At 33.7% G+C, this 23,054-nt stretch overlaps 3 protein-coding genes across 4 annotated transcripts; 1 reads left to right on the forward strand and 2 right to left on the reverse strand.

Moving 5' to 3' along the window:
- Positions 1 to 2,649: 2,649 nt before the first annotated feature.
- LOC129881664 (uncharacterized) lies at positions 2,650 to 5,644 on the reverse strand. 2 transcript variants are annotated; one of them, XM_055955792.1, is made up of 2 exons: positions 5,455 to 5,568; positions 2,650 to 5,094 (listed from the first exon to the last, which is right to left on the reverse strand). In XM_055955792.1, the coding sequence occupies exons 1-2, from the start codon at positions 5,465 to 5,467 to the stop codon at positions 3,008 to 3,010; spliced, it is 2,100 nt and encodes a 699-aa protein (XP_055811767.1). In that variant the 5' UTR covers positions 5,468 to 5,568; the 3' UTR covers positions 2,650 to 3,007. The 2 variants fall into 2 exon arrangements, with proteins under 2 accessions (XP_055811767.1, XP_055811772.1); XM_055955797.1 differs by lacking the exon at positions 5,455 to 5,568 and adding an exon at positions 5,576 to 5,644 and having other exon boundaries at positions 2,653 to 5,094.
- A 1,380-nt stretch (positions 5,645 to 7,024) lies between these two features.
- Positions 7,025 to 12,796, reverse strand: LOC129881681 (putative disease resistance RPP13-like protein 2). The gene is made up of 3 exons (XM_055955805.1): positions 12,669 to 12,796; positions 7,674 to 10,672; positions 7,025 to 7,463 (listed from the first exon to the last, which is right to left on the reverse strand). The coding sequence occupies exons 2-3, from the start codon at positions 10,614 to 10,616 to the stop codon at positions 7,428 to 7,430; spliced, it is 2,979 nt and encodes a 992-aa protein (XP_055811780.1). The 5' UTR covers positions 10,617 to 10,672; positions 12,669 to 12,796; the 3' UTR covers positions 7,025 to 7,427.
- Positions 12,797 to 20,600: 7,804 nt separating this feature from the next.
- LOC129895191 (glycosyltransferase family 92 protein RCOM_0530710-like) lies at positions 20,601 to 22,391 on the forward strand. The gene has a single exon (XM_055970875.1). It carries the CDS (start codon positions 20,601 to 20,603, stop codon positions 22,389 to 22,391), a length of 1,791 nt encoding a protein of 596 aa, XP_055826850.1.
- Positions 22,392 to 23,054: the final 663 nt, after the last annotated feature.

The raw sequence follows: 23,054 nt of genomic DNA on the forward strand, positions 1-23,054 counted from the left end.
TACTTCCCTTTGGTTCTCATCCTGTAAAAGTAAGGAATATGCAACATCTATTCCAGGTAATGGATTCATCATAAGTATATTTCCCCTTGCCTGAGTATATATATCATTCAGTCCCATTAGAAATTGAATCAATCTTTGATCTTCCAGTGACTTGGTTAACTTTGCTTTCCCATCACAGGTACATTCACATGAGCAGCAGACAATCGCATTCATCCCATCTAATTCATCCCATAATTTCTTAACTTTGGTGAAGTATCCTGCAATGTCGTTATTGCCTTGCACTAAACCTGTTAATTCTTTTTGCAGATGGTAGAGTTTGGCACCATTTGATTTGCCAAATCTCTGCTCTAGGCTGTCCCAAAGTTCTTTTGCAGTTTTGGAACTCATTACACTGTCTGCAATATTCTTAGATAATGCATTTGATATCCAACATATGATCATGTCATTGACACAATTCCATTGCTCAAAATCTACAGATCTCAGACCTAGAACGTTGCAAGTTCCATTGATAAAACCAAGTTTTCTCTTGGCTGATAGAGATAGGAGGATAGATCTTCTCCAACCTGGGTATCCTCTTCCATCAAAAACACTGTTGACTAGAGTCATTCCAGGTGAATCTGAATTGCTTAAGTAATAGGGATGGTTGTTTTCATACATGATTCCTCTTTCACCACTGTCTGATTTAATTTCAGTTGTTTCAGGCATTCTGGGATTTTGAGGATGACTTTGATGTTTTGACACAGATTTGGATGGAGGTTAGAGATGCTCTGATACCATGTAAGAATTTAAAGGATAAAAAGCTGAAGAAAAGGGAATTTTTGTGTATTTATTCATGGTATGTACATTTGCTTATATAGAGATACATAATGGTTGTAATAGAGACAAGAAGGCATGGATCTCATTTGTCTTATTAGTACAAAATTTTATTATACTTGCCCATAATTATATGGGCATAACTATATTTAATTATATGAGTTAAAATTCCAACTGTGGGAATTTTATATGGATGGGAGGCTGCCACGTGTGTGTGTCAAAATGAAAGGCTGAAGAGTTAAAACTCTTCAGCTTCCTTCTTCTTCTTTATTCTTTTTGTGCTGCTTCATCCTTCTTCATTTTCTTCTTCTTTCTTCATGTTCTTCTTCTCTGCTTCTTCTCTATTGCAGGGTTGTTTTCCAACACAACTAAATAATTCATTGTAAAATATTTAATGTTCTAGTAATATTGATATTGATTGTAATATAACTTTATTTTTTAATAAATAAAATATTATATAAATAATTTTAGCTTGAAGAGTAAAATGGTAATCCAACTTTTCACTTTGAATCTTTCCACTTTTAATAATATACGATGATGACCACTTCCTTCCGTGAGGCCTGATGTTCTCCATTGAATCTCCTCAACCATTTCATAAATAGAGAGTTGTTTTGATTCCTTAAATCCCTTATACTCAGCCCTCCAGAGCTCTCATTTCTATTGGAAAATATACTCAACCCCAAAATCCAACTCATGAGGGGAGGATTGCCCAAGTCCATATAAGGAGATCACCGGTCCATTCCCCAATCAATGTAGGACCTTTTACCCACTCTAACACCACCTTCACGCTCAGGCCCAACTAGAGCGTGGATTGAAAACCCAAACGGAGATGGACCTGGCTCTGATATCATGTAAAAATATGACATTTGGGTCTAACTCAACTCCAAAAGCTAGTTCATGGGGGGAGAATTGTTCAAGTCCATATAAGGAGACCAACAGTCCGTTCCCCAACCAATGCGGGACCTTTTACCCACTTTAACAGAAAAATAAACACACAGGTAGAACTACCAGATTTCAAAAGTTGAACAACTTTGAAGGATGATTTTGATGGCAAGGAGCCAAACAAGGGTACTAATTTGCTATGAGAAATATTGACAAGAAAATTCACACTCTCATCTATCAAAAGATTTATGATAAGATTTTTGAGAAGGTTTTCTTTATATGAAGCCTGGGGAAAATAGAGGAGGAAATATAGTGAAAACTTAAAAAGAATGAAGGTGACAACAAAACTTCTATGATCCGTAGAGTCAATATTTTGCTATGTTATCATCTCGATTGAAGAGTCCAAGTATTTGGACACCATGACCGTAGAAGAACTTGTGTGTTCTATGCATGCACATGAAGAAAAACTAAGGAAATCAAAACAAGCATTGATTAAAAAGTTTGTAAGCATCTGCATTTTTTCCTCATACTGAACACACCCTTCCAATTACTTTTGATTCTTTTTCATTAACAAGCGCCTAATTTTAATTTATTTTTAAGAATGTGAATGATTCATATTAATTATATGATCACTTTATGTAAAAAGTTTTAAACTGCTAGAGAGCAAATACAGTTATTTATTTATTTTAGGTTGCAAATTTGCAATGTTGGGATCAAAATAACATGACCCCATGCGAAAGCTAACAACTGCAAACCTTGAATGACAATAAATCAAATAAACTATTGAGAGACCAAAACTCTTGAATTACTACATTGTGGATGTTATTGTATAAGAAGAAATGAATTTCTATTTGTAGAAGTCCAAAACTTTTCCTCCACGAAAAGACTCTCACCTGCATGTTTGTTCTGATAACATTTTGAATTGTGTACATTTAGAAGTTCAGTATTATCACTTCATGCAACAACATAAGTAGATAAAGAGTATATTTCTATTTATTAAATGAATTATGTCTTCCATCAATGTTGAGATAAAATCAAAAGCATATAGTCAAGTAGGATTCCCTGGAAACAATCAAAAGTATGATTTTCCAATGAAGAATGTTCAACGTGATCATTCTTCACTTTATGTGGCTACGCATCGTGAATTACAGTACGTAAAGGGAAGAGCTTATTCAACATACTATGCATAGAAGTAGCATACATGGAATTCAATAGCTTGCTTTTGGGGACATGCTAAAAAGCTTAAACGCTTACGGAGAACACACAGTTATTTACCTAACTATGTCTTGATCAGCACGAGAATCCGAGTTTCTTACTTGACAATGAGCTTGGCTCTAGCATGACCTCTGTTTATCTGGAATTGCTCTGTGATGCCAAGATGTGCCATGAGAAGCCAAACATGAGTAAGAAGCTCTCCCCCTTTACGTAGCTGTTGGGCGTGATGGTTTCCTCTGCAATTTGTAGCAGCATATGCAAGCATTTCCACCCATACTTCACTGATGATTTTCCATTTTTTCTGATTTCCCTTTTCGTGCAATGATTTGGCAAGTATGCATGCGTCAAACAACACGCTCTTGCTCCTATCCCCTTTCACTTTGGCTGGTCCAACTTCAGTATTCACTTTGAGCAACTTGTCACAAGCTATAGCTAAGTTTTTCCCCAGATTCCTCTCTGTAAAAAACTCTTTGGCTTCAGCACATGTGTCTCTAAATCTGATCATCCCAAGTCCTATTGGCAGCATAAAGGGGCACACTACTAAAAGATACAACATATAATCTGATAAATGCTTGCTTTGCTTGGATTCGATGGAACGAGTAGTACTTCCATCGTCAATGCAATTTTCCAAGTAATAGCATAGATCAGTAGCAATGTGCCAAACAAGGATGCTTTGATCATATTCTAACTCTGTAGACCAAACTAGGGAAGAACAGTCATTTTTGTTAAGCGCTTTACTGCCTCTACTGGTGCATAAGACTGTAGGATCAGGCTCGTTATTACTTTCTCCTACAAACTTTCGGAAATGGTTAAAGATCAGCTCCTTTAACTCGGGGGAGACTTGTTCATACTTCTTGTACCAGTGTTTCTCCAAGAGCTCATCGATCATAAGGAGTTTTTGGAACCTGTAGCCCGGGGGAGGCTTGAACTCAACACAATATCTCAACAAATTGTATTGGGGTGTGCAATTGGACCACCTCATTTTATTTGATCTTCGCAGACACAGCTTGTTGAGGAGGAACGACTGGTGAAACTTTCCGTCCTGTTTGCCTTTGCTCAGCCAATTCTTTGTCCAGTCTGAGTTCAGCAATATGATCAATGCATATATTTCCAGGAGAAGGGCCATAACCAGCAGCAGGTAAGTGAGAATCAAGTCGAGTATGTGGTATTTCGATCTTTCCTTACATAAAGAAAACAAAATCAAGCTAAAAACAGTGCAAGAAAAAGTAACCACACGAAGAATGCAGCCTAGAGGAGTATGAATAACAGGTGCTTTGGTGTAGAAGGTATCATATGCAAATCCTAACTCTGCCTCAATCACATCAAAAGCATCTATTGGAGTAAGATTCTTGAAGTAAGATTGGCTGTTGTCTCGGTCCTCGAAGCTGAGGATGAGATCCACAAATAGGCGTTTAAAAGTCTGGAACTGATCGAAAGCTTCAGATATCAGCAGCAATTTATTGTTATCAGTATCGTAAGAATGATCAATTGGAACTGTGATTTCTTTAACTTCATCCGCCATCACATAAAAGCCCTCAGCTTTCTTCAAAGTAAATTCCTCCATGAATTTAGCATAATTTGGTCCAGGATCAGGGGATGTCAGCATCGAGTCCCTGAGATTCTCAAGTTTTGCTGACTGGAGAGCATATGTCCGCTCACAAAACTTGATAAGACCAGATATAAAGATGAATAAGCTTAAAAATGGAAGCCAAGAAAAGCCTGGCAACGACACAAGTAAGACATAGAGTGTTAGTCCACTCTGGATTATCAGACCTACTAAATGCCTTAACCACAGCTCATTATCTTCCAATGAATAAGCCGTGATAGTATCAGGACCGCCAAGATGCAGCAGCATAAATGGCGCCCAGAAAGCCATCAACTCATCCTTTAAGTTGTCATCAGCACTTCCTCGTGTGCATTTATCCAACGTATTCTGAGAGATGACACCTAATGTAACAGTAGCAATCCAATCTGCCAGTAAGTAAGATGCCCATAGAGTCATTCTGATCCATAATTTCGCCACACACTGTCTACGCTTGCCAAAAATAACAAGCACAATCTGCAAGGTGAGGCTTCCTAGAATCAGCACTTGTACTTCCCGTTCTTTCCATGCTTTCTTCAAAGAGTCCGGAACCACTTCAAATAATCTTCTCTTCTCAGCATTAATATATATTACACTTGCAGCTGCCATAACAAAGATAAATGTCTAATTACATGAACCAAAATTACTGAATATTGTCGAAAGACACACCTAGATGGAGTAGTAGACACTTAAAAAGTTAAAACTATACATAGATTCCCTCATAACTTATACATGTATTAGTTATGCAGGTTTCTAAATTGCAAATCAAACACCGTATTATTTTTATATGTAGTTCTAACCAACAACCAAACATGGTATTACTTATACAAAATCTAATACACGTATAATATTTCTCCTAACCAGCTACCAAACGACCCTTAGATTTTAAGCTTACTGTTTCCAACACTGACTTTGAAACACAATTATATGAAGCAAGAACAAAAAGGAGAAATAAACAGTACCTAGTAAAATCATGGCTTATCGATAAATTGCTTTCGGGCAGCTTCTTACAGCAATGGCTGAAAATGTTACTACTACTTATAATCACAGGTATTATGAAAAAAGGAAGTAACTTGGAATTACCATTTGAAGACTTGAGGAAAAGGAAGCAACTTGGAAGTACTATTTGAAGACTTGTTGAGTCAACTTAGTGAAGGGGTCTGCACGGGGGAAAAAAGAAAAGTAATCTTAGATGCAAAATTTCCAGCAAGACAGGGCCTACCTATTACTATTATTCAATTATGAGGGGGACTTGACTTGAGACATTTACTGTTGCATTTCCTTTAAAATGTAATTATTCCCTTCGTTTCAATTTGTTTGTCTGATTTTAACTTGAAACGGAGTTTAAGAAAGTAAAGAACATTTTTGAATCTTGTGGTCAAAAACAAAAGATATGTCAAATGTACCAAATGTCCTTTAATCTTGTGGTATTAAACATGCCATGTGGAAAGTTGGAACTAAAGAGTTGCCAAAAAAGAAAAAAAAAGGCATTCTTTTTTAAACGGACTAAAAAAGAAAGTACGACAAACAAATTGAAATGGAAGGAGTATTATATAAAGTTGAAGAGGATAACTCAGGAATGAAGGTAGTCTTCAGGATTTGGATTCGGTAGAACCCATTAGATTGGCCGAAATCATGTATATGCGCAAAGAAATTTATTAAAAATGTACAAAAGTTGCATTTAGAGACCAGTTGCTAGCAGTTGAGTTCGTTTTCCTAGAATCCATAACCTATAAATTTTAAATCCTGGATTTGCCTCCGGACTTACTGCATCAGTAAAGCAATTGGCTTCTTACTCTCAATTCTTTATCTGAAAACAGAATCCATACAGATTCTGATGGATGAAATGAAAGTAGGGGAGGAGAATATGAATTGGCAAATGGTGCATACAACCAAATTTATTTAATTTATCTCAAGAAATCGTATCAAAACAGATAAGACATGTATTTTTACAGGTAATATTAAACAACTTTAATTATTTATGGTTTGACATTCCATTTTTTGGGATATTGATTAGTAGTTCATTGCAATTTCTTTTTTTTTTTAATTTTCTTGGCCATGAATCTTTATCTTGCATTTTGAAGTATTTTCTTGCAATATTTAAGATACAATCTTAAATATTTAAGATACAATCTACGGACCCCGCGCATAGCGGGATCTTTAGTGCACCGGGCTGCCCCTTTATTTAAGATACAATCTAATACATTTATTTTACTAACCTAAGTGAAACAATAAAAGGATATGTTTCAGGTATTAACTGGTGCAATTTTTTTTTCCATGTATAATAGGTGAAAATTCTTTGAGCCGAGGGTCTACCTGAAACAGTCTCTCTACCTCTGAGGTAGGGGTAAGGCTGCACTCTGTGGTTGTTGTATAATAGGTGAAAAATATTGGTTCAGTTAACAGAGAAATTCTCTTTCCTGGATGCATCGCACAACGAGTGAACTATTAATCAATATGAGTAGGAGAAGCAAATTACTGCTTTTTCTAATGACAGACATTAAAGCAAATGAACACAAGGTTTCATGGATATCAAGCAAGAGCAAGTTCTGTAGATATTACAAATTAGAGGCGAATCACACGTAATCATTTTAAAATTTAAAATTGTTACAGAGGATAATAAGGGCTTCACTGAGTAGACTTAAAATACATAACTAATGCATCAGGTGAAACTGAAGTGCAAATTATTCTAACATTCAAGTGGTTGAGTTTTGTTGTCATGGTTACGAACAGAGAGTTCAATAAACACCTTGCCATCAGTATAAAAAACAGAAAGAAGCAAACATTGCTTACCCAGTAGCTAACTACTGGATAGCATCAAAAGTTTGAAACCAATAACCGATGATGAATGGTAACGCAGCTCTGATTGAAGTAGCCTTGGAGATTTACTGTTCAGAATCTTTGCAAGCTCCTTGTTGGTGTGACTTGCCATAGATCACACTCTATCAGAAGTAAGATCAGCATGCTCCCACTGCCCCCAAGAAAAGATGTTTTTTGTTAGTCCATTGATCAACAAAATCTTGAGCAAGAAGCATAAATGTTCAACCCTCACATATTGTGGAAGGAATAGTGCCCTTAAAATAGTTTTATTTGTCTCCGCAATAACATAGAGATTTGATGCAGATCATAAGGGAAAATGCCAAAAAAGGGGGGGGTGGGGAATTTTAAGGGAGAAACTAACCGGCAAGGGGGTAAAATCATAATCTTTGCAAGTGAGAATCACATCACGGCGCCTCATGAACGTATTAACATTCTCTATGAATTCTTTCTCCATGTTGGTTATGATCAATTCCTTGAGACTTGTTCTTTTGGTCAGTCCTCTGGGAATGCTCATCAGTTTATTACAGCATCGGATATTTATCTCTTTGATCTTCTCCATTGCCCTTTCCTCCACATTCCACTCTTCCAAGTTTTTTAGTTTCCAAAGCTTTAGAACTCGAAGCTCTTCAAATCCACCTTGAGGGCACACCATTTTCTTCCCCATATAGGAATCAGATAAAAGCCTGAGGACATTTAGTTGTTGAAGCTTCCCAAAAATCGGCATAGGATCCTCTGTCAGCTTTGAAAGAGACAATGTGACTACTTTAAGACTTTGAGGTAAGTTTTCAGGCAGTTTTGGTAATTCACCTAGCAAGTTTAGGTGGGAAAGATTGCTCAACCTTGACAGAGCCAACGGCTTGTCACCAAAATGTGAAGGATGGCCTACATCATTTTTGGATCGTAACCTCAAAGATTGAAGAGAAGTTAAATCTGAAATCCAATTGAGAAGGTCTTCACAATTGCTCAAACAGAAAGTAATGCCTGCCTCTCTAAGATTAGGCAAACGATTCAGTCCATTCTTCACTGGGCTCTCATCATCTACAGACAATCCCCACAGTGTCAGGAGTTTAGGCAAAGAATCGCGATCTGAATTCTTTGGCATGTCAAGACGGATGTGACTGAGATTGAGATGCCGCAAATGCTTCAATTTCCACATAGAGGTGGGTAAGTTATTTATGTTAGTGTGCTTCACATCTAGTGTCTCAAGATAGGGCAAGTCACTTACGGACGAGGGAAGAGCATCCAAGAAAGTCCATCTTAATCCTAAGTATCTCAAGTGAAATAAATCACCAAGATTCTCAGGCAAACTTGGCTTGTACACTCCTTCCAGGTCAAGCACCCTCAGCAATCTAAAGCCCTTAGTAATTACGCGGCTTAGAAGGCTGCCTACTTCCTTGGCTGGGATGTCTTTCCTCTGGAAATTGAATGACAAGTAAGAGCGAAGATGTTCAAACCGGGAAGCATCACTATAAATATTCTTACTGCTCGCATGCTCAACAAGCCTTCTAACATTCAAGGGAACTGAATCTTCTGTGCTACATGTACTACAGTGAACATGGAAAAGCCTGATGTTCTGGGCCTTGGGCAACAGATAGTCATGGAGAACGCCTAGTAACCGACATCTTCTGGGACTGCCATCAGACCTAAATTTGGATATCTGAATCAAGCTCCGCTTGACTAGATCATCAAAGTTTTCTTGTACCACATCCTCCGGGAATATATCTTGTTTGCGATTTACAAAACCCTCTGAAAGCCACAATCGAAGCAGCCTCCTTACCGGAATGTCGTACTCTTTAGGGAATAGCACCAGGTAGAGTGTACACAGTTTCAAATGGTCAGGCAGATTCGTATAGCTAAGGGATACAATGTCCTCCGTTTTCCAATTTATTCGACTTTTCAGTATCTTTTGAAGATAATCAAAGCGATTTGTAACTCCCTTGGTCGACAACATGCTGCCAAGAAGGACAGTATTCAGGGGGAGACCACAGCAGACTTTAAGAACTTGCTTCTTCGAATCTTGATGTTCATTTCCTTCCTCACATGTATCCCAACCAGCTTTCTTCAAGAACAAATTCCAGATATATTTTTGACTTAGCCTTTTCACCTTATGGATGCAATTTGGAGGAGATACATACAACATCGGACTAACAGTGGTGGTGATGAGAAGTAGTGTACTTCCATTTCGACTGTCTAAAAAAACAGATTTCATCCCTTCCCATATCTGATCACTCTGTACATCATCCAACACAATCAAGTAGTTTTTTCTATTTAAGCACTCCAAAAGTCTAGTTTCCAGCTCATTGGCAGTTAGATCCACAGAGTCCTTGGAATCCCCCACCTGTTTTAGCAAGTTGTGAAATACATCTGATTTATTAGACTCTTTTGAAATGGTGACCCATGCGCATCCAGACTTAAAATGGTTTTTGATTTTCCTACTTCCGTATACTGCACGACCTAAAGTAGTCTTGCCTGAACCCATCTCACCAGCAATTTGAACGATCCGGGCCCTGCCATCATCATCTGTCTTGGTTAGTCTTTCCACTACGTCATGCACTTCTTGTCTAATGTTGAACATCTCCAGTTCTTCGTCATCATAAGAATTTGTATACATGAGTCTGGCTTGTGTTTCACGGTCTAACATCAAAGACTTGTTGCTGATGCACCTCCGAGGTATATTTGTATGCATGAGCTTTGCTTGTTTTTCATGGTCTAAACTCAAGAACTTGTCGCTGATGGACCTCGGAGGTTTTCTATCTACCTCCAGTTCCTCTTCACCATAACTCCGTTGTTCCACTGCACTAAGAAGTCTGATTTTTGAGTCTGCAGAATCCTCATTGTTGCAATCTTTAATATCTCCATATTCAGCTGCACCACCATTCTGATCACCCATATAGGTAGTTATTCCATTGCTACATGCGTGCTGCTCGCCAGTAGCTTCGTGATTTCTATCGATCACTCGTTTAATGTCTGAAGGGATTCTCTTCATCTTCCTTCTCAGCTTTTGGCAAGCCGTGAAGTTCTTGAGAACCAGAAAGTGATTCATAACGAAGCCCCATTTCTTGTTCTGACGGGCGATACCAAGGGCAAAAGACTCAACAGTGTCCTCAACATAGTACAGACTACACAGACACTCTTCAGCCCACTTCTTGAATTCTTCACTATTTCTTTGCTTCTCGTCTGTGCCAGCAATGACGCCTTGCATTTCTCTTAACGCTTCCTCTATCAAACTTTTGTCCTTTATCTCGTCAGACAGCATATCCTTGAGTTTCTCTATCACCACAGAAGCTACTGCCTCCAGCTCCATTTGTCCACAAGGATGCAAGGGACAAGAGCAACAACGAATATTAGGAAGATCCAAACCTACAAGTTGATCCGATGAAAATTGTTATAAAACCACAACGATAACAACATACCCAGTGTAATCCTACAAAGTGGGATCTGGCGAAGGTAGAGTGTACACAGATCTTACCCCTACCTTAGAGGTAAAGAGATCGTTTCTAATAGACCCTCGGCTCAAGAAAAATAGTCAAAACTGTTATAAGACCATGGACCTGATATTCACTTAAGACTAGTTTAATTAAAGCAGTGAGCTAAAAAGGAGACTTTTTCCGTTGTTCTTCTTCTCGTGTTATTGTAACCAGGATTGTCGTGTCGAACTTACACTCAGATATAAACAAATTAAGGATGAAACGTTAAAAAAATAGTAGCTACAAACATCAAACAATTCATCAATATATTGTATTAATTGAAGGTTAAATGTGTTTAATCGGATAAAGAGGATGGAATTCACCAAAAATAAGTGTAAAGATTCGACAACATGAGCAAATTTGGACCTTCTTCGTTTTAGCTATTCCCTTTACCAAGGCTGGGAGATATAGATGGGCTAACAATAATCTGGTTCGAATCACTTTTGGCTAATACTAGTTCATTTCCAGTTGCATATTTGAACTCATAGCAGAAACTAAATCCATAAGTACTTTAAATCCCAACAACTTACTCAAGAGCCCTATTTGATTGTTAATCTTCAATAGAGGTAGATTAAGATATCTTTAAATGCCAATTATCCAATGGAGCATGAGCCTTAGAGAAATAATAAAGTTGTTCCCGTGTGGCCTATAAGTCACAGGTTCGAACCGTGGAAGCAACCACTAATGCTTGCATTAGGGTAGGCTATATACATCTATGTTGCTTGAACTCTCCAAAAATATTGCCTCACCCGTGTCAGATTCTTCAAAAATTCACTACTTTTGGAGGATCCAACACAAACCCGTCGATATTTTTGAAATGTCCAAGCAACATAGGTCTACATCACACCCCTTGGGATGCAGCCTTTCCCGGGACCCTTTGTAAACATGGGATGTTTTATGTATCAGGCTGCCCTAAATGCCAATTTATTATTCAATGACAAAATATCAGGACATAGATTTGAGAAACTATAGAACATTAACCAAACCCATCTACAGATTAAGTCTATGAAAGAAAGTCACATTAACATCATTCATCAAATTAATTTGATCATGAAACTCAGAATTCAAAACTAAGCCCTTCACCAAACAACAACAACAACAACAACATACCCAGTATAGTCCCACAAAGTACGGTATGGAGAGGAAAGATTGTACGCAGATCTGACCTATAGGTAGAGCGGCAATTTCCGCTAGACCCTTGGCTCAAGATTAAAACAATCTAGAAAAAATAATTTATGGAAATAAAGGAAATAGCAAACAGTAATAAAACAACAAATAGTAGCAAAACAACACTATAATCAAACTACGCGAAACAACATATAATAACAGAAATCAAAGAACAAGAAACAAGAGTAAGACTACAACAACTAGAATGCATAGCAAGTCAATACTCTAATCCCTTCACCATATTAGCAGAAAATTGGCTATAATTAGGGAATTAGTACCCAATAAAAAAATTATTAGTTGACTATAATTAAGAAATACACAGATAAAAAACAATAAACATGACAATGAACAATCCCCCAATACTGCAATCCAGTGGCCACAAATCATGAAAAAGAAAAGTGTACACACCCACAGTAGTGTATAAAATGTGTAATTTTCAGCTGAAGAGTACACACAAATACACTGAGACGGATGCCAAGTTTTATACGAGCACAATACTTTGACACGGAACATAAATTTATGTGTAAAATTAATTCATAAAAATTGCAACAAACAATAGATACGAACCCATAACTTATAAAAATACAATGAGTTAAATACTAAATTAAACCTATAAAACTTAAATTATTTATTTCCCTCTAACAATTAAGTAACAAAATAAGAAACATTTTTAACGAACAAAGCAGAAACATTAGATTTCTTTGAGAAGAAAAAAAAAATACCTGAAAAAGATCTCTGGGAAAAACACACTCTTTGAGAATGTCTAATGAAAAGTGGACCACAAAGACTACAAGTCTTTTTTTTTTTATAATCTTGGAATTTTGGAGGGCCAGTGACACACAATTCAAAAAATAGTAGCAATAGTTTTATAACGGAAAATTTTCCAAAGAATAGTAATATATTTTTCAAAACTCGATGTATAATGACTATTAATATATTTTTCGAAACTCGATGAATAATGAGCTCGTAAGGAAGATTATGGGAAATTGTAATAGTAATGTCCTTCACCTTTCGTTGAATGCTGACATGAAAATGCAGTCAAAGTCAAGCAGATTAGGTGTATGTGTTCCGTACAAGTTTTATTGGAAAATATTTTTCATACAAATAATTGAGTCTCTTATTTTATTATATTTTATTTTTTATGTTAACTAATCAAAAAGTCTTTTTTTAATATTTGTATATAATGTAAATAAATATTACGAGAGGTATGGGTGGGGATGGAGGTTGTGGGGTAAGGGTGAAAAAATATTTTTTAAAAATTTTAATTAGTTGTACATGAAAAAATTGAAAAATATTTGAAAATATTGTCCTCCATCTCCATATCGAACACACCCTAGATGATTATTAATTATGTGGATGTACGATGAAGCAGAGGGGAGGAGTGAAGATTTTTAGTTTATCACTTATAGATTACAATTTTCTTTTTGTTTACTAAATTTTGAATATATTATTTATACATATTAAATAATTTTTTAAATACAAATATAAGGTTAGAACTTAAGTTCTGTCGAATTCGTAATTTTATGACTTGATTACGCCTCTACAATGAAGCAGTTATGTAAATTCATAAGCTTTATGAGTTTGAATTTAAAATTTTACTATGAAACATTTTGTTTATCATGTGCACAATTTACCTTTTTATACTTATCTTGTAGTCTTTTTGACATTTATATAAAATTTAACCTAAAATCATTAGGCTATGATATATTAGTAATGTTCGGTTAAATTTTTAAAATAGGCTTATTTAATATTTGGATAAATTTTGAAAAGGTATTTTTTGAAAAAAAAAGTATTTTTTTGGTCTTTTACTATCACTCTAAAGCATTTATATATTTTTTTTCAAAAAATTGATTAAACGCCATAATTCTTTAAAAATAAATACTTTACATTTGATCCCTAGTTCACATGAGGACAAATTTGAATATTAAACACACTCCTAGTTAATTACTAGGAAACAATGAATTGACTTGATCAAAGATGACTTTGATGAAAAGTATAACAGAGGATAATATTAAATCTTAAAAAATTAGAGGTATAAATTAAATCTTTTTAATTTCCTCTAATATTTTTTATTAATCAAATACGGACACCAATTTCATCCTGAAATTATAAATTAAAGCCTTTTAATTTCCTTTAATATTATCTTAAAAAGAAAAAAAAAGTCTTTAAATTAGTATAATTCATATATTGCTAATACACGTATTTTATTTTATATTTGATCCCACATAAACTAATTATACATAAATTTCGGCATCGATCAAATATTGTATTATTTTATGTAAAATTTTATATTGAGATTAATTCTTCATGATATACCTCAAAAAAATGTATTTATCTTATACGAAAATTTATATTGGGTTTAATTCTTTTTCCATGAGCCACATAACATTTAGCATAAGTTATACAATATTTGATTTTAGTTTCCTTCTCCACGTAAAATATAACATTGTTAATATAATATTTGATTAGTGCACACTTAAGAATGTGATCGAGGTGAGCACAGATTGCCAGAAACATTAAAATTTGTGAATGATAAAATATAAAAATATGATAGATTAAAATTATTAAGATAAATTCATATCTAAATTTTCTAAAATAACCAATTTCAAAACCACAAATTATGAAGTTGATAGGAGATAAAATGACTTTTGAATCCTATTTAATTTCCACCTACCAGCTTCCTAGAAAATTTAAGAGACGTAGAAAAGTTTGTGTTCTAAGAGGGAAAATGGCTTTTAGAAAAATGTTTTTATTCCATGATTTTTTGGCATTTGATATATATATATATATATATATATATATATATATATATATATATATATATATATATATATAACGAAAGTTATTTTTCACAAAAATGAATAAATAAATAAATTATCTAACCAAAAAAATGATTTCCTTCGCTTGTAGGCGGAAGTCTATTTTAATTTAACTTTTATCTTTAATTTTTTGTTTCATAACTATTAAAATTATACTAATTTTTAAATTCTCAAAAGTTTCATCAAGATACTCACTTTTTTTAAAATTAATTTCACTCTAGATTACTCACAAAAAGAAACTCAATTATATTTATGTTTAAATACAATTTTAATTTTTAAATATCATTTTATAATAATTTTCCAAATTTTCCAATTTTTTATGTCCAACGCCGCCATAAAATCCGTCTCAGACAGCATACTTGACCAAAATCCTTCGTAAAAGGACTAGGATTGTTATTTCTGTTATTACTTTTTATACTTTGAATACTCTATTCTATCTGTGACGTTTTTGTTATTTTTTTTTGTTTTTCCCATAATGCTTTTCATTTCTTTACTTTATTTGACATCTTTTTATGCTTTTATTAAGCTGAGAGTCTCCAGAAAACAGCCGTCCTACCTTGATAGGAGTAAGGTCTGCGTACACTCTATCCTCTCCATACCCCACGTTGTGGGATTTCACTGAGTTGTTGTTGTTGTTTGTTATTGTATTTAATTAAATATTTTCACGTCAAGCACATTTTTCTTCTGACCCTCCAAATAGAGACAAAACTAGAATTTCAACTTTATGCGTTTTAAATTTTAAAATAGTGATTTCAAGTGGTACTAAATGAGTTCTAAAATTATATATTTATTCGTATCTAATGAATTTCTTTACACAAATACACGGGTTGGACAAAAGCTATAGAATTCAAACTTAATATTTGGTTATAAATTTTCAAATTCAACTTGAAGGTGAATTTAAAATTTGAAAAAGTACTCCAAACTTCTTTTTCAATACCATCTACGTAAATTGGAAATAAAATGTTATCTTCTGTTCTTTGAAAAAAAAGGTAATTAAACTTAACTTCATCTTCATAAATTTCAAATAAAATAAAATATATTTAAAATATATGGGCAAAAGCCTATAACTATAACAATATATCCAGTGAAATTTTATAAGAAGGGTATGAGAGGATAGACTGTACGCAGATCTTATCACTACTTCATGAAGATAGAGAAACTGTTTCTAAAAGACCCTATATAAAGCCTACCTAGAATAATTCTTAAAAAAAAAAGAAATACTAAAACAAAATATATCGACACAAAACAAAACTAACCTAACTATTCTATGAAATTTAAATATGAAATTTAAAAGATTTTTTTACATATAAAACCTATATCTGCAAAATACTAAATTGTCTCTTTTATTTCTACTATTATAGAAGCATGAGTCAAGCAACTTGGCATCAACATGTTAATTTATTGACATTAAATTCATACTTAGGAATAGTTTGGACTTTTCAACATAGTTGCAACACATTTTCCGATCCAATTACATAAATGTTATCATACCTGGGAGTTAGGGGCAGTTTGTTTGCGTTATCCATGTATGTTATCATTGATATTTTTTTTCATTTCAAATTATTTGTTTAATTTAAACTTGAAATATAGTTTAAGAAAGTAAATAATATTTTTAAATTTTATGGTATTAAATTAAAAATATGTAGAATGTATCAAAATTTTCATTAATCTTATGATGTTTAACATATGATATCAGTGGCAGATCCAGCGGCGAAAAATTATACTATTTATACATGATTAAAATATTTTTTTATGTATAAATAGTAGATATCGAACCCCCTTCGGCTAGTTCATGTGTCTACTTTTTTTTGATTTTGAACCCCCTTATTAAAAATTCTAGTTCCGCCACTGTATGATATGGAAAGTTAATGTACCAAAATGTCCTTTAATGATCTTATGATCTTAAACATGTAACATAAAAAGATGACATTAATTACTAGTTATCGAAAAGGAAAAATGCATTTTTGTAAACAAACTAAAATGGAAAAACAAGACAAACAAATTAAAACAGAAAGGGTATATCTACATGATAATTCTTGTGATTTGTCATTTAAATAATTTAAAGTATATGATGGATACGGGATCAATTCACCAAACACAATTGATTGATATATATATATATATTCAAATTACTTACATATTTCAAAATAAGTAGAATTTTATGTGTTTGCTTATACTAATATTTTCCAATTTGAATTTATTAAATGACATTTGCTCTAGGTTCACAATAATGAATTGTACTATTAGGGGTCGATTTATACGAAAATGAGATAGATAAAGTTTTTTCATGGATTGAGATATCTGATGAGATTAATTATCCTGTCATTATATTTGAGACAACTTATTCTATCATTATAGTACAAATAAGATAAATAATCTCGAGACTAATTAATATGACTAATCAAACTCATAATAAAATAATCCTACATATTCTCATGCCAAACAACTCATTAATAATAATGGATAGAGCTCAATGTTTTTGATGAAATGCTAAGAATTAATAAAAACTTACTCATTTAACTAATCATGCACAACAAATTGGCAACTACTCTAATATAATATTTCTTTTATTACTTTCTTATCCTAACTTTTTTTATTTAATTTTTTTCATTTTCATAAATTAAAATAAATTTATAGTTTGTCTTTCCATAATATTTTATTATTAAGTAATTACATAAAGTTTTTTTTTAGTAAATAAATAGTTTTATTTATTACCAATAGGAATTACAATCCGAAAAAGGAACTAAAGCTATAAAAACTTTAGTCCATCAACAACAATATCTTACTTCAGCCTAACTAAAGAAATCTATTCTATGTGACTACACAGGGTAAAACTCAAGAAGCTGGTTTTTCATATAGTAAAATTTATGCTAAGGATTCATGTTCTTGGATGATGTACATTGATGTGGATGAATTTGTGTACTCACCCTTATGGTTAAATTACCACGTCCATAGAAATCTCCATTACCTTCTCTGTTACCAAATGCCAAGAATGTACTGTTGGGTTTAATTGATAGGTTGAATGGAAAATGGAGGAAAAAGAAGTGGAGGGAAAAAATGAGTTGTTCTCTCTTACTTTATGAAATAAGCATTTGTCTCACATAGGTGGTGGAAAGAAAAAATCTCCTACTTAAAAGTAGAAACACTCATTCATGTTGCTAAAGGGTCAAGAAGAGGGTCTCCCCTCGCGTCGTCGTTGTCGCTCGCTCAGCTTCGACTTCGGCCAAATGATTTGATTGATTGATAATCTTTTTGAAAAAAAAAAAAATCTGACCCGTGACCCAACCCGTTTCTTTCTTTCCCGGATTAATTTAAAACATTTCTTTGGTTCTTACATAATTTTTTTTTGTGACACTGTTTTTATTTTCAATTTCTGTATTTTATTTTCAGAAACTATTATTACTGTTTTAATATTTTACAATACAGTTCACTAACATGTACATCACGATTGGTCACTTGACAAGGGACAGGTCGCGCAAATTAGCATCTCCTGTTATGAATTTGGACAATCGAACAAGAAGTCTCATCCTATAACATGAGTGACACAAGGATACAACTGTAGAAGAAATTAAGGTCGAGAATAGACACAAGTTTATCGTATTATTGGATGCTATTAATCACTCTTTGCTCAATGTGATTCATCATTTCATATTGAAACAAGGGTACAGGGTAAAGAAAGTGAATGTTCGTGATATGGTATTGAATCACTACAAGTTTCAAGCTTGGCCTGAATTTAAGGCTAAATTTAGGAGAAGGGTATTGGCTTATGTTGTCCATTGGACGAAAGAATTGAATCCATGTTCGAACACTCAAACCGAACGAGAACCAATTCGAATAATCAATCGTTTTTTTTTTAATACGATCGAACCTGGGACTAGGATTTAGTCCGGTTGAGCCTAAAGATTGGCCATCGAAGTTTTGTGAGGTATATGATAATGGTTTAAAAGATTTGATACGAAGATGGTTCGCACTAAAGTCTCCAACTCGATTACATTATCATATGGCATGGCAAAATTGACCAGTTAGAATTGATTGATTATCTTTTGTTTATTTTTCTCTTTAGTTTCTTTTATAATTGTACCATAATTAAGGATGATTTTGATTTTTTATGTAAAGACAATTGATTATTGTTTTATTAATTAGTTTGTATGCAGCCTGGGGGACAGACAGGGTAGTTAGATTTCCTCATCGAATTTAATCTATTTCAAAAAGAATTATTCTGTTTTTTTGTACAGTTATTTAATTTCAACTTTTAACAACATATTTAAGATTAGAAAATTACAAGACATATTAATACATTCAATAGATATTTAGTTTAAGAACACAAAATTTAAAAGTATTTTTACTTTCTTAAATTCTGTGTTACATCAAATTTAAGCAAACAAATTAAAACAGAAGGTTCCTTATTAGTTCTTGTTTTGTGCTAATTAATCCTCCCCAAATGCAAGTAGCTAACCTTATTTCTTTTGGAATTAACTTTGAGCTGTTACTGGGGTGCTTGGTGACATTTATTATACTGGTTTCGTTTGCATGGTTTTTAAAAAGACATAGTTTGCACAATGAAATTTTTGGGATTATAAAAGCATACTATGCTAATAAGATTAAAAAAAAGTTTAAAAAACAAAATTATATATATAGAGAGAGAGATATTAAGGCTCAAACCATTCCCCAAAAGAATTATTGTTTACTGGAACTTACCAAATTTGGGTCTATTGAAGCTTAACACAAAGGGGAGTTTGACCTCTTCCTAGTGTTAAAGATGCATATTTTTGAACTATAGAGACTTTACCATTGAAGTGGATTCATTATCTCTTGTCCAAATGATCAGTAAAAACAAATGATTAATGAAAACAAATGATATATTATAAGCTAAACAAGATTATTGAAGAGGTTCAATATCTGAAGACATTTGCTAATGTCAAGATCAAACAATGTTTTAGAGAGGTCAATAAGGTTGCAGATCATCTTGCTAAATTAGTTGCGAGTAGTCCGCATGAGGCCTATTATGACACTTAATCAACAACTTCTAATGAGGGCTCCATTCCAATCGAACAAGAGCCAAATGCATTCTATAAGGCTCAAATACGACAAGAAAGACTTTTTTGTTAGTTAGCTAAATAGGTTGTTTTTTTTAGCGAGAATTGAAATATCTAAGTTAGTTTTTCTCTCTCTTTTTGTGGAAGATAATTTTTTATCATTATGTTATATTCGAATGTATAAGGCCAAGCCCTAATAAGGAATGTTAGTAGCACATCAAATGAAATAGAGGACATCTGAACATGTGCTTTCTCTGAACACGGATGACTCAAGGGTGTGGCTAGTAAAACGTTTGCTTTAGGCCACCAAAATTTTGAGCTACCAAATTTTTTTAATAATGAAGTAAAAGAAGGTACAAATTTTAAATAAAAATGAAAGAAAACAAAACTATCTACTTTTTATCATAAATATTTTGTAACTTTGAATTAAACAACTCAAATCATTATATTAATAAATGAAGTTCATACAACAACATCCAAGCTAATATATTATAAACCAATGACTAACATCTTATTAACTGCAATTCATTCTTACTTTTATAAATATTAATATTAATTAATACATAAAATTTAACGCTTAATATCAAGTAGTATGTAAGAATAAAAAAGATAACTCTAAATTATTATTATTATTATGTACTTGTGTATATATTTAAGACCTCTTATTATTATGACGCTATTTTATGCTGATCTAACATTTCTATCAACAAAATTCTCTTTTATTCACCTAACTTACCTACTTTTTGCTCCTACCGGATCCAGTATTATCACCTTCCAATTCTCATTCCTTTGAGTTATTATGGCTGGAAAAGTTCCTATATTCCTTTTCTTTATCACTTCAATTTTCTTCTTTGCTACCCTTTATCACCTTTACCTTCGTGATTCTATCTCCGACGTCTCCTCCGTCGTTGAAGAAAATTATCTCCGACTTACTGATCCCCCACCTCCACCGAAAATCACCACCATTACTATCTCCTCCCCACCCCCGAAAATCACCATCACTACTATCTCCTCAAAAAAAACTGATAACCTCGCAATCCATGAAAATATCTCTTCACCTATAACTCCTTTTCAAATTCCACCGTTACCAGGTCCGATTTCATCTGTATCCATTCTAATGCCTGATTGGGAAGTATTCGTTATTGTCTCTCCCGATTATACCCCTCTAATTTCTCATCACGATTCTTATATTTGTGTACACGAAACAGGAGAAATTTCGCCGGCGATCCCTGCCGGCGAGCTCCTGTATCCGGTTCGGTCTTTGTTCAAATGCGAGTTTCCGAGGAGAACTCGCCGGAGATTGCCGTTTAAACAACCCATATTGATGAAATCGTCTGAAAATAAGAATGTTACGCCGCCGTCAACGATGACAGAGTTGTTGCGGTGGACGTTTCTCGTTTACGATTCGCTAACGACAGATGACGACATTGTTTTGTTTGTTAAAGGGTTGAATAATCGCCAAGGAATTAACAGAGAACCCAATGAATTTAGCTGTATTTTCGGTTACGGGGGAAATAAGGTAATTAGAACCAATGTGACAAGTTCAATACAAGAAGTTTTTCGATGTAACCGGCCTGATCCAACTGTTTTTGAAGGAGAGGGAATATCAATCTCTCTTGAAATTGTACTTCCTGTTCCGGTGGTTGTACCTTCTGTGGCATATTACAACCCGCCACGAAAATTGGAAAGTAACGAGAAGTTAGAGAGAGCTCGTCTTTGTGCATGTACCATGGTGTATAATGTTGGTAAATTCTTAAAAGAATGGATATTGTATCATTCAAAAATTGGTGTCGAAAAATTCCTATTATACGACAATGCTAGTGATGATGATTTATACAGAATTGTCGATGAGCTTGTTCAGGATGGTTATGATGTGAAAACTTATTTTTGGGTATGGCCTAAAACTCAAGAAGCTGGTTTTTCGCATAGTACAATTTATGCTAAGGATTCATGTTCATGGATAATGTACATTGATGTGGATGAATTTGTGTACTCACCCTTATGGTCTAACTTATCGCTTCCATCGGAATCTCTATTGCATTCTCTGTTACCAAATCCTAAGAATATACAAGATCCATTACTTGACAAGAGACAAGTTGCAGAAATTAGTATCCCCTGTTATGAATTTGGACCATCGAATATGACAGTTCATCCTATAACAGGAGTGACACAAGGATATAACTGCAGAAGAAAATTCGAGAACAGACATAAGTCTATTGTATTATTGGATGCTGTTGATCACTCTTTGCTCAATATGATTCATCATTTCATATTGAAACAAGGGTATAAGGGAAAGAAAGTGAGTGTTCATGATATGACAGTGAATCATTATAAGTTCCAAGCTTGGCCTGAATTTAAGGCTAAATTTAGGAGAAGGGTATCGGCTTATGTTGTCGATTGGACGAAAGAATTGAATCCACGTTCAAAGGATCGAACCCCGGGGCTAGGATTTAGTCCTGTTGAGCCTAAAGGTTGGCCATTGAAGTTTTGCGAGGTTTATGATAATGGTTTGAAAGATTTGACACGGAGATGGTTTGAACTAAAGTCGTCTCCAACTCCGTTACATTACCGTATGGCATGGCAAAGATGACCACTTAGCGTGTAGTTTGGTCGGACCCTCGAAAAATGGTATCACATCCGTGTCAGATCTTCCAACAACGTATAACTTTGAAGGTTATTTTGAAAGATCCGAGCAACATATAGATTGGGATTGTGCTTTCAAAAAATTATATATTACTAATATATATTATGACACATTGAATTTTTGCTAACATTGATGAGCACAAGCTGCATATTTAATTTACAGCCTGAAGGTGATCACTAAGAACCTTAAGAGGATTTTTTTTTTTTTGTTATAGACATTTGATTGTTGTTTTATTAATTAGTATGCATAGTTAGATTTCCTCATTGAATTCTTTGTTTTGATTTATTTAATGTTTATTACTTTATTTTTAATTTGTTTGTCCTACTTTTCTTTTTATTTCGTTTAAAAGGGAATGACTGTATTCTTTTTTTTTGACAACTTTTTAATTTTAACTTTTCACACGTCATGTTTGAAACCACAAGATTAAAAAATTATTTTGGTACATTCATCATATTTTTAATTTAAGACCACAAGATTCAAAATTTTCTTTTACTTTATTAAATTTCGTATCAAATTAAAATCAAACAAATAAATTAAAACAAAGATTTCATTATTAGTTCTTGTTTTGAGCTAATTTAATCCTCCCCAAACTCAAGTAGCTAATCTTAT

The sequence above is a fragment of the Solanum dulcamara genome, chromosome 1 (assembly GCF_947179165.1).
Source record: "Solanum dulcamara chromosome 1, daSolDulc1.2, whole genome shotgun sequence".
Classification (NCBI taxonomy): Eukaryota; Viridiplantae; Streptophyta; class Magnoliopsida; order Solanales; family Solanaceae; genus Solanum; species Solanum dulcamara.